The 16,042-nt window shown below is 46.1% G+C and overlaps 1 protein-coding gene and 1 pseudogene across 1 annotated transcript; both read right to left on the bottom strand.

Annotated features, from left to right (window-relative positions):
* Positions 1 to 987: 987 nt before the first annotated feature.
* LOC121550861 (intercellular adhesion molecule 1) lies at positions 988 to 8,237 on the bottom strand. Its single transcript, XM_041863253.1, has 10 exons — positions 7,554 to 8,237; positions 4,630 to 4,911; positions 4,115 to 4,444; positions 3,659 to 4,009; positions 3,271 to 3,534; positions 2,852 to 3,181; positions 2,492 to 2,725; positions 2,123 to 2,356; positions 1,589 to 1,852; positions 988 to 1,307 (listed from the first exon to the last, which is right to left on the bottom strand). The coding sequence occupies exons 1-10, from the start codon at positions 7,627 to 7,629 to the stop codon at positions 1,084 to 1,086; spliced, it is 2,589 nt and encodes an 862-aa protein (XP_041719187.1). The 5' UTR covers positions 7,630 to 8,237; the 3' UTR covers positions 988 to 1,083.
* A 440-nt stretch (positions 8,238 to 8,677) lies between these two features.
* Positions 8,678 to 14,631, bottom strand: LOC121551668 (annotated as a pseudogene).
* Between the last annotated feature and the right edge of the window lie 1,411 nt (positions 14,632 to 16,042).

The raw sequence follows: 16,042 nt of genomic DNA, 5'->3' as shown, positions 1-16,042 counted from the left end.
GATCTCTAGAAGAGACCACTGCGCCACTTGGGAGCCCATTGCTCGTGTTTCTTGGCCCAAGCAGGTCTCTTCTTCTTATTGGTGTCCTTTAGTAGTGGTTTCTTTGCAGGAATTCGACCATGAAGGCCTGATTCACACGGTCCTCTCTGAACAGTTGATGTTGAGATGTGTCTGTTACTTGAACTCTGTGAAGCATTTATTTGGGCTGCAATTTCTGAGGCTGGTAACTCTAATGAACTTATCCACTGCAGCAGAGGTAACTCTGGGTTTTCCATTCCTGTGGCGGTCCTCATGAGAGCCAGTTTCATCATAGCGCTTGATGGTTTTTGCGACTGCACTTAAAGAAACTTTCAACGTTCTTGAAATGTTCCATATTGACTGACCTTCATGTCTTAAGGTAATGATGGACTGTCGTTTCTCTTTGCTTATTTGAGCTGTTCTTGCCATAATATGGACTTGGTCTTTTACCAAATAGGGCTATCTTCTGTAAACCCCCCCTACCTTGTCACAACACAGCTTATTGGCTCAAACAAATTAAGAAGGAAAGAAATTCCACAAATTAACGTTTAATTAGCGGGGCGGCAGGTAGCTTAGTGGTTAAGAGCGTTGTGCCAGTAACCGAAAGGTCGCTGGTTGTAATCCCCGAGCCGACTAGGTGAAAAATCTGTCGATGTGCCCTTGAGCAAGGCACTTAACCCTAATTGCTCCTGTAAGTCGCTCTGGATAAGAGTGTCTGCTAAATGACCAATGTATTTATAAGAAGGCACACCTGTTAATTGAAATGCATTCCAGGTGACTACCTCATGAAGCTGGTTGAGAGAATGCCAAGAGTGTGAAAAGCTGTCATCAAGGCAAAGGGTGGCTATTTGAAGAATCTCAAATATAAAATATATTTTGATTTGTTTAACACTTTTTTGGTTACTACATGATTCCATATGTATTATTTATTAGTTTTGATGTCTTCACTATTATTCTACAATGTAGAAAATAGTAAAAAAAAAAAAAAAAAAGGGTGAGACACTTTTGTATGACCGGTTATCCCGAATTGAACTCAGAGTTGATCAAATTTACCTCGGTAACTTCTCAAACCTTCTTCGTAGGATACCCCCCTGGATCAGGGTTGCCTACCACTGTTGTAGGCGGTGGCATCATTGGAACATTGTTTGGCTGGTTGACTTCTGTGTTGTTGTTTGTTATGAAATTATAATGTCCATGTCTTTTCCTCCACCTACAGTAGAGAACAACTATCAGGACAAAAGTGACTAGGATAACTACTGGAATCCACCAAATCATAATTGTGGAGTAACCTGAAGAGGAGGAGATAGAAAGAGAACAGGAGAGTTTAGACATGATTCAGACCAATTCTGTTTATAATTAGATTCAGGCTAGCTCGTGACCTAGGATTCCTGTTTCGTAATTCATCTCTCTGGGATTGAATGTGATTCATTCATTCATCTTACTGAAAGAATGTTTGGCGTTTGCAAAGATGATGTATATATGAAGTATGTCTTATGACAACATGAATCACTACATCAGGGTCAGCTACGTTTCTACCATAACATGACCCACAGTCGGTCACTTATAATACCTTTCATAGGGATTACTGTTGTAGTTCTAGTGGCCGTCCCAACTCTATTCGTGGCAGTGCAGATGTAGATCCCAGCGTTGGTAGACGTGGCTCTGGTGATTCTAACAGTCCTCTGGCGCCCCTCAGTGGACACCGTCACATTGCCTGCAGCGAAGGTCCACTTTATCTCAGGAGGAGGGTTCCCCTCAGCACTGCAGTTCAGAGACACATCACTGTCTCCGCTCAAAATCACGGTGTCATTCCCTAGAAGGAACTCAGGAGCATCTAAGGAGAACGGGGGTGCTTTTAGAGTAGGCCACTCAAAACCATGCAACTTATGGGATTTCAGATAGGGTGCCATGCAGTTCAGTTGAGACTAAAATACTAAAGGTTATAAACAATTATGTAAAACCTGGCTCAATCACTATTAGGCCTATTCTACCTTTAAGATTGGTTCGAACAGTGTAAAGCTGATAGTATGTGTGTCTAGAATGAGTTAAATGTTTGTAAAATAGTCCAATAATAACATACTTGAAAGATAGAAACATTACTTACACAAGACGTCAATAACAAGCGTGTGAGAGGCTTGTCCATGTTTGTTGTTTGTAACCAGGGTGTACTCCCCTCTGTTTTCCCTAGTCAGACTTTGAGGGATATCCACTTTCTGTTGGGCTTTATACCAGGTGATTTTAGAAGATGGGTTGCCATCAACTGTACAGGTGACTAAGAGGTTGTGATTTTCATTCTCTTTAAAAATATATTGATCAGGACAGGTAAACTTGGGGGCATCTGAAAAGAGTAGGGAGAGAAATATTCAGCATAGATTTTATCAATTTGAAAACAGATGGAGATAGAAAAGCATCTTACAGGAAACAATCTGATAGATCTCATCTCGCAATACAATACTAGATCTCACACACTTACATTCCACTGTGATGTGAACAGTAGAGTTGGTGCTGCCTATGTCATTGGTGATCGTGATGACATACTGGCCTGAGTCCGTCCTGGCCAGGGGTGCAGAGGCATTGACCTGTCTGCCCTCTTGGTACCACACAGCGTTAGGGGGAGGATTCCCACTGACAGTATAAAGGATCATGTCCAGGGTGGAACTCTCATTCACATGACTGTGCAGGTTTAGACGTTCAATCACTGGCTTGTCTGCAAATGGAGAGAAAGCGAGAAGGAGTATCAACTCGAAATGAGTCAACTGGAAGCTAAACCTGTCATGTGGTGCTGTTTTTGATTTATGATCATGATAAAGATCAAGATTAATAGCCAACTCACAGTGCACAGTAATGTTGAGAGGTTCTGATGTCACTGAAGGATGGGGTTGTGGTCCCTCTGGTCCCAGGTCCAGTTCTGCTCCACATCTATACTGAGCTCCATCATCATCTCTACTGGGGGTGATCATCAGAGTAGCTGACACATTCACTGGTGTCTTAATGATGTTACTGTAAGTTACATTATCTACGGGTTCATTCCCTTTGTACCACTTCACAACCAGGTTCTGTAGAGGAGCGATGTTCTGTATGTCACACTGCAGCTGGTACACTGTCCCCTCCACCATGGGACCAGAGTGGCTCAGAGGAGAGATGGAGATGCTGTCTGGAGTCTCTGTAGAGGAGGTCAACAAGGTAAAACACCCTCAATGCTGATATACAGTTAAATATAACTTTCACATTCACAAGGAGGAAAATACTCACTGTAAAGAATGACTGGAAGCACTTCTATGGGTTGGTCGCTGTTAGTGAGGGTCATGTAGCATTTAGGTTCTATTGTCCAATCAGTAAGATGATCCACAGTCCAGGTGACAATGTTAACATCTTGTTCAAAACCTGTACCTCCGTATGTGGCCTCCCAGCCCATCCCCTCGTGGACTGTGGATGATGTGCTGCAGTTGACTGAGACTGAGTCTCCATATCTCACCACCACTCTGGGAGGGTTGAGCTCAAGAGGAGAGGTAACTACTGTAAAAACATACAAGAATGAAGACATTAATGTCAAATCCACATCAAATATAAACTGTTCTGCCTTGTGAGGTAAGTGAGGGTGAATTAAATAATGTGAGCGCAGAGATGAGCTGGTAAATACCTTTTGGCTTGGCTGCTGCTGGGAGGGTGGTCGTAGCTCCTGGAGTTGTGGGTACTGTGGGGAACATCGTTAGGTGACGTTGTGGAGGTACTTCTACAAGGACATGCATTTGCTTGGTGATGGAGCCCAGTCTATTTGTGACTGTGCAGTTGTATGTTGCATTAGCTGTTACTCTGGAGATAGAGAGAGTACGCAGGGGCCCTACAGTGGTCTCATTGGCATTTCCCTCTGCAGTGTTGTTGGTCCACTTCAGCTCAGGAGGAGGGTTCCCCTCAGCACTGCAGTCCAGAGACACATCACTACCTGCACTCACCACCACTGTGTCATTCCCTGGAAGGAACTTAGGAGCGTCTGAGGAGAAAAGGAGGGGCTTTTAGACAGTTTAAACGTATACAGTTGTAGAATTTCCCTCCTGGTCAGGGGTACAGAGGCAAGATCGAGTATTGATAAACTCACAGTGCACAGTAATGTTGAGAGGTTCTGATGTCACTGTAGGATGGGGTTGTGGTCCCTCTGGTCCCAGGTCCAGTTCTGCTCCACATCTATACTGAGCTCCATCATCATCTCTACTGGGGCTGATCATCAGAGTAGCTGACACATCCACTGGTGTCTTACTGATGTTACTGTAAGTTACATTACCTACGGGTTCATTCCCTTTGTACCACTTCACAACCAGGTTCTGTAGAGGAGCGATGTTCTGTATGTCACACTGCAGCTGGTACTCTGTCCCCTCCACCATGGGACCAGAGTGGCTCAGAACAGAGATGGAGACGCTGTCTGGAGTCTCTGTGATAGAAAAACCTTTCTCAATAATTGTTTTCCACACTTTAAAAAAAATCCTGTACACTTCCTGCTTATATGTGTTAATTGTATAGTGAGTGGACTTCAATAGTCCAGTCACTATATTTCATACTTGCTAAACGGTGACGTTTTCCTAATGAATCTACTCATATTCAATGGGACACACTTACTGTACACAGTGAGAGTAAGGTCTTGACTGCATTGGAGACTCCCATTCAACTTTATGTTGCACTGAGCCTGTGTACCCCAGTCCACCCCAGCCACGTTCCAGGTGACAAACTGTCTATCTTCCTCCAAGCTTGTTTTTCCCTCTGTAGAAACCCAGTGCATCCCCAGGTGGGTGTTGAACAACGTGCTGCAGTTGACCTCCAGTGGATCCCCGTGTCTCACCACCACCACAGGAGGCTCCAGAGTCAGAGGGTTGATGTCAGGAGGACAGGCTCCATCTGCAGCTGGTGATGCAGTCAGAGTGGGTGGTGTCTTTAGTCTAATTTCACAATTACCTTTCCTAGAAACTGCAGTACGGGTGAACTCTGAGCCACATTACATAAAATGGCTGATCATTGGCTGCCCAGACATTTAAAGTTCTTGTGAAAATATTACATTATGTTGTTGATGATCTCATCCCTACTAAAACACGTTGAAAGGGGAATCACCTTGCCCAAAATATTCAGACGCATTTCCTATTGTGCAGGTAGAGTATATAATGGAACAACAATTGCTTAAAAGGGCACTGAAAAGCACATAGTCCATCCCTGTGTTACAAAATGAAAGTCAAAGGATTCTTATTTTTGACACCTGAGTGACAATGGTGGATCTGTCAAATATGGAGCTTCCATAGGTTAGCACATACTAGCCAAACTACCATACTAACAATCAAGCACCACACCCACCATCAGTGGTTTTCACCAGTCATATATGTTGCCATCAATGTTACACCACATGGAAATTCACACGCACCGCACCCATTTAGACACTCAATTACATCAACAGTGTCTGTGTTGTACCTAAGTGAGTGTAAGTGTATTTCTTGTGATTTGATGTTATTATATAATTGTATCCTTTAATTAGGGTCCTGAGTTGTTCCTATCCATGTGACCTGACCAGAAAAAACTCAGAGCCCTGTCTACTGATGACTGTTACAGTATTGCATTATTGCAACATACAGTGGGGGAAAAAAGTATTTAGTCAGCCACCAATTGTGCAAGTTCTCACACTTAAAAAGATGAGAGAGGCCTGTGATTTTCATCATAGATACACGTCAACTATGACAGACAAAATGAGGGAAAAAAATCCAGAAAATCACATTGTAGGATTTTTTATGAATGTATTTGCAAATTATGGTGGAAAATAAGTATTTGGTCAATAACAAAAGTTTCGCAATACTTTGTTATATATCCTTTGTTGGCAATGACACAGGTCAAACGTTTTCTGTAAGTCTTCACAAGGTTTTCACACACTGTTGCTGGTATTTTGGCCCATTCCTCCATGCAGATCTCCTCTAGAGCAGTGATGTTTTGGGGCTGTCGCTGGGCAACACAGACTTTCAACTCCCTCCAAAGATTTTCTATGGGGTTGAGATCTGGAGACTGGCTAGGCCACTCCAGGACCTTGAAATGCTTCTTACGAAGCCACTCCTTCGTTGCCCGGGCGGTGTGTTTGGGATCATTGTCATGCTGAAAGACCCAGCCACGTTTCATCTTCAATGCCCTTGCTGATGGAAGGAGGTTTTCACTCAAAATCTCACGATACATGGCCCCATTCATTCTTTCCTTTACACGGATCAGTCGTCCTGGTCCCTTTGCAGAAAAACAGCCCCAAAGCATGATGTTTCCACCCCCATGCTTCACAGTAGGTAATGTTTTCTTTGGATGCAACTCAGCATTCTTTGTCCTCCAAACACGACGAGTTGAGTTTTTACCAAAAAGTTATATTTGGGTTTCATCTGACCATATGACATTCTCCCAATCCTCTTCTGGATCATCCAAATGCACTCTAGCAAACTTCAGACAGGCCTGGAAATGTACTGGCTTAAGCAGGGGGACACGTCTGGCACTGCAGGATTTGAGTCCCTGGCGGCGTAGTGTATTACTGATGGTAGGCTTTGTTACTTTGGTCCCAGCTCTCTGCAGGTCATTCACTAGGTCCCCCCGTGTTGTTCTGGGATTTTTGCTCACCGTTCTTGTGATCATTTTGACCCCACGGGGTGAGATCTTGCGTGGAGCCCCAGATCGAGGGAGATTATCAGTGGTCTTGTATGTCTTCCATTTCCTAATAATTGCTCCCACAGTTGATTTCTTCAAACCAAGCTGCTTACCTATTGCAGATTCAGTCTTCCCAGCCTGGTGCAGGTCTACAATTTTGTTTCTGGTGTCCTTTGACAGCTCTTTGGTCTTGGCCATAGTGGAGTTTGGAGTGTGACTGTTTGAGGTTGTGGACAGGTGTCTTTTATACTGATAACAAGTTCAAACAGGTGCCATTAATACAGGTAACGAGTGGAGGACAGAGGAGCCTCTTAAAGAAGAAGTTACAGGTCTGTGAGAGCCAGAAATCTTGCTTGTTTGTAGGTGACCAAATACTTATTTTCCACCATAATTTGCAAATAAATTCATAAAAAATCCTACAATGTGATTTTCTGGATTTTTTTCCCTCAATTTGTCTGTCATAGTTGACGTGTACCTATGATAAAAATTACAGGCCTCTCTCATCTTTTTAAGTGGGAGAACTTGCACAATTGGTGGCTGACTAAATACTTTTTTTCCCCACTGTATCAATATTCATTTTTTATTGCTCATTCAATACTTTAATTTCTTGACATTAATTTCTCTCAAATATTAGTCTTCAAATTGACCATTGTGGGGTTAAAACGAATTTCCTTTGCCAACAATCAACTTCCGTTCAACTTCGATTAGTGGGAGGTGAGCACATGTTTGAGTACCATCCTGGGAGACAGCAAACTGTTACCATATCACCAGAGTAGATAATAACTATGTGAACTATGTGATAAACTACGATCAACATAAACATCATAATCCACACAGCGATCACAACAATAGATATTAATAGATAAGTATGGAACAAATTAACCACTCACCTCCATGTAACAATATGAGCATGAGGAGGCCCAACATCCTCTGGGGTGACAGCATGGTAGTTCTCTGGCACTCCATGCTGAGCACGGTGAGGGTGATGGGGGATGTTGTAAGAGAGGATGCCCTGACTGACCGTTGGTCCAGGCTCGGTCCTAACGCTGTGCTAGTGCCAGTTAGTGTATCTCAGGCAGAGAGCAAGACCTTGCTGTGTGAAGGGAGTGTTTCAAAGAGGAAATTCAAACCCTGCCCTGATGCTGTGCAGAGAGAGGAAACTGCTAAACGGAAACATGACATCAAACCACAACGTCAGTTCTCACAAGCAAAAGAAACGGACTCCTACATCACCTTGTGGTGTTTGTGTATGCGAGTGTATATGTGTGAGAGGACAGATAGATAATATCAAAAAGTCATGTTCAAACATTGTTTTGCAATTTTTTATTTAAAAAATACATTGCAGTTAGAAAACAATTCCACATGTTGGGTTGTCATGTCAGTCTAACACTGTCTTATTAACATATTTGTTTAACATATAAGAACTTCATTAACATCCTTCCTTATCAATGAAGGCACAATAATATTGCCCTGATGCATGATTGACATGTGTGTATAACACAGGTGTCACGACTTCCGCCGAGGCTGCCTCCCCTCCTTGTTCGGGCAGGTTTCGGCGTTCGGCATCACCGGCTTACTAGCTACTGCCGATCCATTTATCATCACTCCATTTGTCTTGTCTTCAATCACAAACACCTGGTCCTTATTCCCTCATTAGTCATTGTATAAGTGTTCACTCTGCTTCCTTGTCTGTGTGGGTGACTGTTTATTGTGGAGGTTAGTGAAGCTCGGTGGAGCTCGTGTATTTTGTCTCGACGGGAGTCTTTTTCCCGTGTGCCTTGTATTTTCCAGTGTGCCTGTTTTGTGCCCTGGAGTGTGTTTGACGCATTTCTGCGTAAACCTGTATTTTGCAGATTAAAGTGTTATTCTGTGATTTAGCCTGCTGCGCCTGACTCATTCAACAACACCTCATCGCAACAGGAGGCTGCTGAGGGGAGGACGGCTCATAATAATGGCTGGAACTAAGAGAATAATGGCATCAAACACATGGAAACCATGTGTTTGATGTATTTGAAACTATTCCACTCCAGCCATTACCACGAGCCCATTCTCCTCAATTAAGGTGCCACCAACCTCCTGTGGTGTATATCTAAGAGGGTTAGGTGGGTTTGATCATCAAGGTGACCGTCTTGAGGGAGTAGGAGCCCCCGTGGAACTCTGCCCAGTAAACCCCGTCCTGGTAGCGGCTGCGGTAGTGACCCCCTCGATACCACACGCCGTTTAAGTTGGAGTGGGCACACATGTGGTACCACCAGCCCCCCTTCTGGAAGTGGGCACAGTTCCCTAATGAGGAAATGGAGAGAAAAACCAACTCATCATGCCAAACCTGGGTGTTAAAACAGGCAGCCATGAAAAGAGGCAGAAAGGAAAAGAGAGAGGGTAGTAGAGGTGAGAGAGGATTCACCTGAATAAGCATCCTTATCCTTGTCCAGAGTTGTAAAGGCTTTGTTATTGTGCCAGGACATTGAGTCTCCGGCGTTGCCTTGGTATTCCCCCAGCCTCAGACGGTACCAGTCGCTCTCAGGCTCCAGACGGAAGCTGTCATACTCTGCAAACACCTGGCGGCCCTGCCAGTCCTCCATGGCCACCTGAAGCTTGTAGTGGGCCTGCTTGGTCAGCCAGTAGAGGTGCTCCAGACCCAGCCAGTAATCTCCATCCAGGTTCCCAAAGTCTTGCTGGGGTGGAGGGGTACAACAGATAGTTTAGGGTTATGTTCACTGTAGCAATAGTTTTCATGACTTCTGTGATGTTAAACCGTCCTCAACTGAAGGATACTCTTGAGTCTCTGACCTGTAATACCAGCTGTTCTTCTGGTTTTATAGCCCATTGTGATGATTGCCAATTACAGTAACTATACAGCTCATGTTTCATCACATATAATCAGCTGAAATGAAAGGTAAATGGAGGATTATATGGAGGGAAAGGATTATGGGTCTGCAGTGCACACACTCACGGTGTGGGTTTTTGGTATTGCAGTGTTTTGGAGCACAACAATGGTAACTGCACACTGTCTGATGTCATAACAAGCTCTTGAGAGCTTCGCTTTTAGTGGATCACTGCCACTGGAGGTGAGAGCACCTTGTACTGCTCCCAGGTCCTGAAGAAGTTGACTGATCCATCCTGTGTCTTCTGGATGACGGTCCAGCCTCCCTGGGCCTTGGTCTGTTCACACCAGGCCTGCAGAAGCCGGTTGGTGCTCTGTGGATGCAGCAGGTAGATCCCATTGGTGGTCTCGCCCGAGTCCAGCACATGCTGGCAGTATCTCCAGGGTCTTGAGGGACAGAGATAGTATAGGTATGTGATTCACAAAGGCAGTTAGGATTTAGGAACAGACCTGGGTTCAAATAGTAATAATTGTGCTCGATTGAGCCTGCCTGGTACAAAGGAACCAATGGGTGCAATGGAACCAATGGAAGTCCAGAACGTCCCAACTCCGCCCACCTGCCACCAGGCAGGCTCAACCAAATGCTTGAAATGAGGGAGTGATGTGAGTGAAACACGTAATTGAGAGAGTGGTCTGGAATTCTGTTTGTTTTAGAGTCAACAGGGTCACAGATACATGTTTTTTCGCTTTGCTTCAGCTTATCTCTTTACTGCCGAAGACATTCTTTCACAACACATGTTGAATGTCTCATGTCACACTGGAAAAGATAAGCATACACTGCATGAACGGACACAGAAAGGCTAAGCATCACCTCTCTCTCACACACATCAGACCAAGGGTCATCCATACTGTAACTGTACACTCATTCTATAGACGAGTATCTCCTCATCACACACATAGATAAGCTCTGAGTCATGGTCCCTTTATTATACACTCTAACTGGTGTGAAGTCCCCCTGTTACTGCTGCTGCTCAGCTCCACTGTGGGAGGACCCTGTCCATCAAGGTGGTCACACTCATCTAAATGGTCTGCCTTGTAATCTCACACATTCCAGTTGCACACACAAAGTGCATTGTAGGAGGGTATCGCCTTGTAATTCAAGGTTACATTGCAATGTCCTAAAGAGGGCTGTGATTAGGGTGTGTGTTTGTTAGGGTGTGTGTGTGTGTGTGTGTGTGTGTGTGTGTGTGTGTGTGTGTGTGTGTGTGTGTGTGTGTGTGTGTGTGTGTGTGTGTGTGTGTGTATGTGTGTGTGTGTTTGCTGTGTGTACTGCTGGTAAATTAGATTTTTTTAGATTCAATTATCTTTTTATTTGGAATTCATCCTAATCGCTCTTTCTAAAGAGGAGGTGCTGACAAATCTGATTATTGGTGCCAAATTCTGGATTAGGTACTTTGATGGTTTATTTCCTAAAAGAGAGGATTATATTTTGGCCCATTTGATTGTTATTTATAACAAATATTATTGATGACTTTGCAAATGTTATATCAAAGTCAAACTTTGTGTGTGTGTGTCACGCCCTGGCTCTGGGGACTCTTAAATGTTGAGCCTGGGTGTGGATTTTCCTATGTTTAGTTGTTCTATGTTTTCATTCTAGATCGTTTAGATCTATGTTGGCCAGGGTGGTTCCCAATCAGAGGCAGCTGTGGCTCATTGTTTCTGATTGGGAACCATAATTAGGCAGCTTGTTTTCACTAGTCATTGTGGGATCTTGTTCTGTATAGGTTTGTGTTGGTGAACCTTTAGACTTCACGTATCGTTTTGTTGTTGGTGTCAAGTACTCATTAAAAGATGTACGCCTATCACGCTGCGCCTTGGTCTGCCTCTTACAACGATCGTGACAGAAGATCCCACCATGACTGGATCAAGCAGCGTGAAGAGGAGAGAGGATGGACTTGGGAGGAGAAGAGTGAGAGTCTGGCGAGAGCCATGGAGGCCATGTTCACGGGGGATAGACAAGCCCAAAAAATATTTAGGGGGGGGCTCACGCCATGGACGACGAGGCAGCAGGAGGCCGCGATAGAGCGGTTCAGCAGGTTAGCAGAGGAGGCCGCCAGGTTACGGGGGCCACTGGTCACAAGGGAGAAGGAGAGTGTGGAGGCACGGCGAGAGGAACTGGTTAGGCAGCAGAGGGAGCGGAGGTTTATGAGGAAACCCAGTCCCTCTCCTCGCACCAAGCAAGTGGTGTGTGTCACCAGTCCGGTCCGGCCCGTTCCTGATTCCCGCACAAGGCCAGTGGTGTGTGTTCCCAGTACGGTCAGGCCCGTTCCTGCTCCCCGCACTAAGCCTGTGGTGCGCGTCGCCAGCCCGGTCCGGCCTGTTCCTGATTCCCGCACAAGGCCAGTGGTGTGTGTTCCCAGTACGGTCAGGCCCGTTCCTGCTCCCCGCACTAAGCCTGTGGTGCGTGTCGCCAGCCCGGTCCGGCCTGTTCCTGCTCCCCGCACCAAGCCAATGGTGCGTGCGTCAGCCCGGTCCGGCCCGTTCCTGCTCCCCGCACCAAGCCAGTGGTGCGACGTCCAGCCCGGTCGTTCCTGCTCCCCGCACCAAGCCAGTGGTGCGCGTCGTCAGCCCGGTCCGCCCGTTCCTGCTCCCCGCACCAAGCCAGTGGTGCGTGTCGTCAGTCCGGCACGGTCCGTGCCTGTTCCACCGGTGCCTGGTCCGGCACCGGTCAGCTGCTCCACGCCGGAGCCAGAGCAATCCGCTCCACCGGTGTTCAGTCCAGCTCCGGCCAGAGGGGCCAGACCAGGGGCGCAACGAGGGGGTAGAGAGAGTGTGGTGGTCACGCCCGGAGCCGGATCCGCCGCCGAGGCGGAATGCCCACCCGGCCCCTACCCTCTTGTGTTGGTGTGGCGCGGTCGCAGTCCGCGCCTTTGGGGGGGGTACTGTCACGCCCTGGCTCTGGGGACTCTTAAATGTTGAGCCAGGGTGTGGATTTTCCTATGTTTAGTTGTTCTATGTTTTCATTCTAGATCGTTTAGATCTATGTTGGCCAGGGTGGTTCCCAATCAGAGGCAGCTGTGGCTCGTTGTCTCTGATTGGGAACCATACTTAGGCAGCCTGTTTTCACTAGTCATTGTGGGATCTTGTTCTGTATAGGTTTGTGTTGGTGAACCTTTAGACTTCACGTATCATTTTGTTGTTGGTGTCAAGTACTCATTAAAAGATGTACGCCTATCACGCTGCGCCTTGGTCTGCCTCTTACAACGATCGTGACAGTGTGTGTGTGTGCATGCGTGTGTGTATTCCTCATTAACAAAGCCCCTACTCTTCTCAGATGAGAACAGCTGGCAGTTATTCGACATTGTTTAGGCCTATCAGCAGGTCAGTGACTCCCCGAGCTTCTGCACAGTGTCTTCTGGAGAGTAAATAACACTGACAAAATACTGACATTGTTTCATACACAAACTCAAGGTCCGAACCGCAAACAATTAAGCATTTGAAGGGCCGAAAGAAAACAGCTTGCTTGTTGTGATTGTTGTCAGAGGTGACAATGAAAAACAATATCAAAACTAAACAGGAACCAATGAGATGTGCAATGTATTGACTGAAATAGAAACAAAGTGTTATAATGTGTGATAACGTTGCGGGGTGAAGATTGATACACAGTGTTGCTCTTTCACCCACTGCCTTACAAAAACAGTCCTCCATTCCTACACAGACAGTGATGGTTAAGCTGTAAGATCCGAGGGTGCAGTGATTTACCTGGGGTCTTAGCGACAGGGAAGTTTATGAAGTGGGCATCAGTAGGAGTGTCGGCCATGGTGGTGGGGAGCACCTTTATCCCCTGGAGGGGTTCTCTCTCCTCCTGTCTGCTAAATGACGTAAATGTAAATGTAAATGTGGCTGTAGTGGAGGACCACCCTGGTCTCCACTACAGCCACATCTTAAGCTAAAGTTGTACCATAACATACTACAGTACCCATAATGCTCTGTACAAAAGTCTTTATATGTTTGTGTTGTATTGGACAGATGACCTCTGAACCCCGGAGTATCCAGTCCAGTGGGCCGCTAAATGACAGCTCAGAGTCCAAGGAGATGGCTAATGATGTTCAATCTGAGAAAGGCCCATGATAACAATACCAGTGGTTTGATAAATACAGAGCTTCCCTACCTGTGGAGGCGGGGTAGTGTTCTTGGTGGCCTGGCACTGCTTCTCCAGCCGGGTGATGAGCTGACTCTGGTTGCTCATCATGGAGGTGAGGGCTCCATACTTCTTCTCCAGATCCCTGTAACTAGTGGACATCTGCAGCATCTGGGATGTTGGTCCACCATGGCCGAGCAACAGACAATGGGACAATGAGGGATGTTATAAAGGTGTTACATGCCAGTCATAGATAGGCAAAGGATGCTAAGACAGTAGAGAGATAGTAGGAGCAGGTATACAGTTATATGATTCTAACTTCCCCCTTATGAACACAGCTGTTCCCATAATGCTCTCTGTCTGATTACCTGTGTGGTGACGTTGAGCAGTAGGTTCTCGACCTGCCTCTGTTCGACCACTTGGTCCTTCTTGAACATAACCTCGTGCAGCAGCTGAGTGTAGAGCTGGGCGATGCGGGCGTTCATGCTGCCACTCTCTTTCCGTAGCGCCCATACCTCCGTAGCCAGGGCCCCCTCCTGTTCCAGCTGGCCCCTCAGCTTCTCCAGCTGTTCCTGCTGATGGCTCAACTCCTCCCGCAGAGCCGCTATCTCTGAGTGGTTGGCGGCGCCGGTGGTAGACTCGGTGCTCACACACAGCGCCCCTTTCAGTTTCTGCTGGGGAACGATGAAGGTGTAGGAGCAGTGGCCTGCTTTTTGCTCTGAGGAGTGGGACGGGTGCTTCTGGGACTCCTCCTTCCGCCCCCCCTTTCCACCTCAGACATGACTAGGAGGAGCCCCAGCAACAGAGACAGGCCAATAGTCAGCTGCTTCTCCATCAACCTGTTCAACTGCTCCTCTGTCCATGGAAATAAGCAGTGATAGAGATTCATTAGCAGATTCCCCCAATAAAACATGCTACTCTATATCTATAACATGTAGAAATGTATTAATTCAGTAAAAATTTCCCCATTTGAAACAACTGTAATTGTACACCAGAAGTACATCACAGTCAGACACTCCACACAGATGCAAAAACCCATACAGGTATTTTCAGTGGAAAGCAGAGCATGTAAAAGCGCTACCGCAATATCTAAGATGCAGCTCAGACTGTCTTTCAAGCCTTGAATGCCCACCAGATGTTCCCCAGGAAGGTGAAAGTACAGTCGTGGTCAAACGTTTTGAGAATGACACAAGTATTGGTCTTCACAAAGTTTGCTGCTTCAGTGTTTTTAGATATTTTTGTCAGATGTTACTATGGTATACTGAAGTATAATTACAAGCATTCCATAAGTGTCAAAGGCTTTTATTGACAATTACATTAAGTTTATGCAAAGAGTCAATATTTGCAGTGTTGACCCTTCTTTTTCAAGACCTCTGCAATCCGCCCTGGCATGCTGTCAATTAACTTCTGGGCCACATCCTGACTGATGGCAGCCCATTCTTGCATAATCAATGCTTGGAGTTTGTCAGAATTTGTGGGTTTTTGTTTGTCCACCCGCCTCTTGAGGATTTACCACAAGTTCTCAATGGGATTAAGGTCTGGGGAGTTTCCTGGCCATGGAACCAAAATGTTGATGTTTTGTTCCCCGAGCCACTTAGTTATCACTTTTGCCTTATGGCAAGGTGCTCCATCATGCTGGAAAAGGCATTGTTCGTCACCAAACTGTTCTTGGATGGTTGGGAGAAGTTGCTCTCGGAGGATGTGTTGGTACCATTCTTTATTCATGGCTGTGTTCTTAGGCATAATTGTGAGTGAGCCCACTCCCTTGGCTGAGAAGCAACCCCACACATGAATGGTCTAAGGATGCTTTACTGTTGGCATGGCACAGGACTGATGGTAGCGCTCACCTTGTCTTCTCCGGACAAGCTTTTTTCCGGATGCCCCAAACAATCGGAAAGGGGATTCATCAGAGAAAATGACTTTACCCCAGTCCTCAGCAGTCCAATCCCTGTACCTTTTGCAGAATATCAGTCTGTCCCTGATGTTTTTCCTGGAGAGAAGTGTCTTTCTCGCTGCCCTTCTTGACACCAGGCCATCCTCCAAAAGTCTTTGCCTCCAACACCATCATTAAGTTTGCCGACGACATGACGGTGGTAGGCCTGATCACCGACGACGATGAGACAGCCTATCTAGAGGAGGTCAGAGACCTGGCAATGTGGTGCCAGGACAACAACCTCTCCCTTAACGTCAGCAACAAAAAGGAGCTGATCGTGGACTACAGGAAACGGAGGGCCGAGCACGCCCCCATTCAAATCGACAGGGCTGTAGTGGAGCAGATCAAGAGCTTCAAGTTCCTCGGGGTCCACATCACTAAGGATCTATCATGGTCCAAACACACCAACACAGTCATGAAGAGAGCACGACAACACCTCTTAACCCTCAGGAGGCTGAAAAGATTTGGCATGGGCCCTTAG

Source organism: Coregonus clupeaformis, chromosome 35 (genome assembly GCF_020615455.1).
Source record: "Coregonus clupeaformis isolate EN_2021a chromosome 35, ASM2061545v1, whole genome shotgun sequence".
NCBI lineage: Eukaryota > Metazoa > Chordata > Actinopteri > Salmoniformes > Salmonidae > Coregonus > Coregonus clupeaformis.
Note: the sequence above shows the minus strand (reverse complement) of the source record. Positions and strands in the feature narration are given on the sequence as shown.

Bases quoted from the DNA above. Each gene is read 5' to 3' on its own strand.
- LOC121550861 (XM_041863253.1), bottom strand. From the start codon at position 7,629: ATGGAGTGCCAGAGAACTACCATGCTGTCACCCCAGAGGATGTTGGGC. The intron at 4,445-4,629 runs GTAAGTGTGTCC...TTTCTATCACAG, and splicing joins CCTTACTCTCACTGTGTACA to AGACTCCAGACAGCGTCTCC. The intron at 2,726-2,851 runs GTGAGTTGGCTA...CTCCATTTGCAG, and splicing joins TCTCAACATTACTGTGCACT to ACAAGCCAGTGATTGAACGT.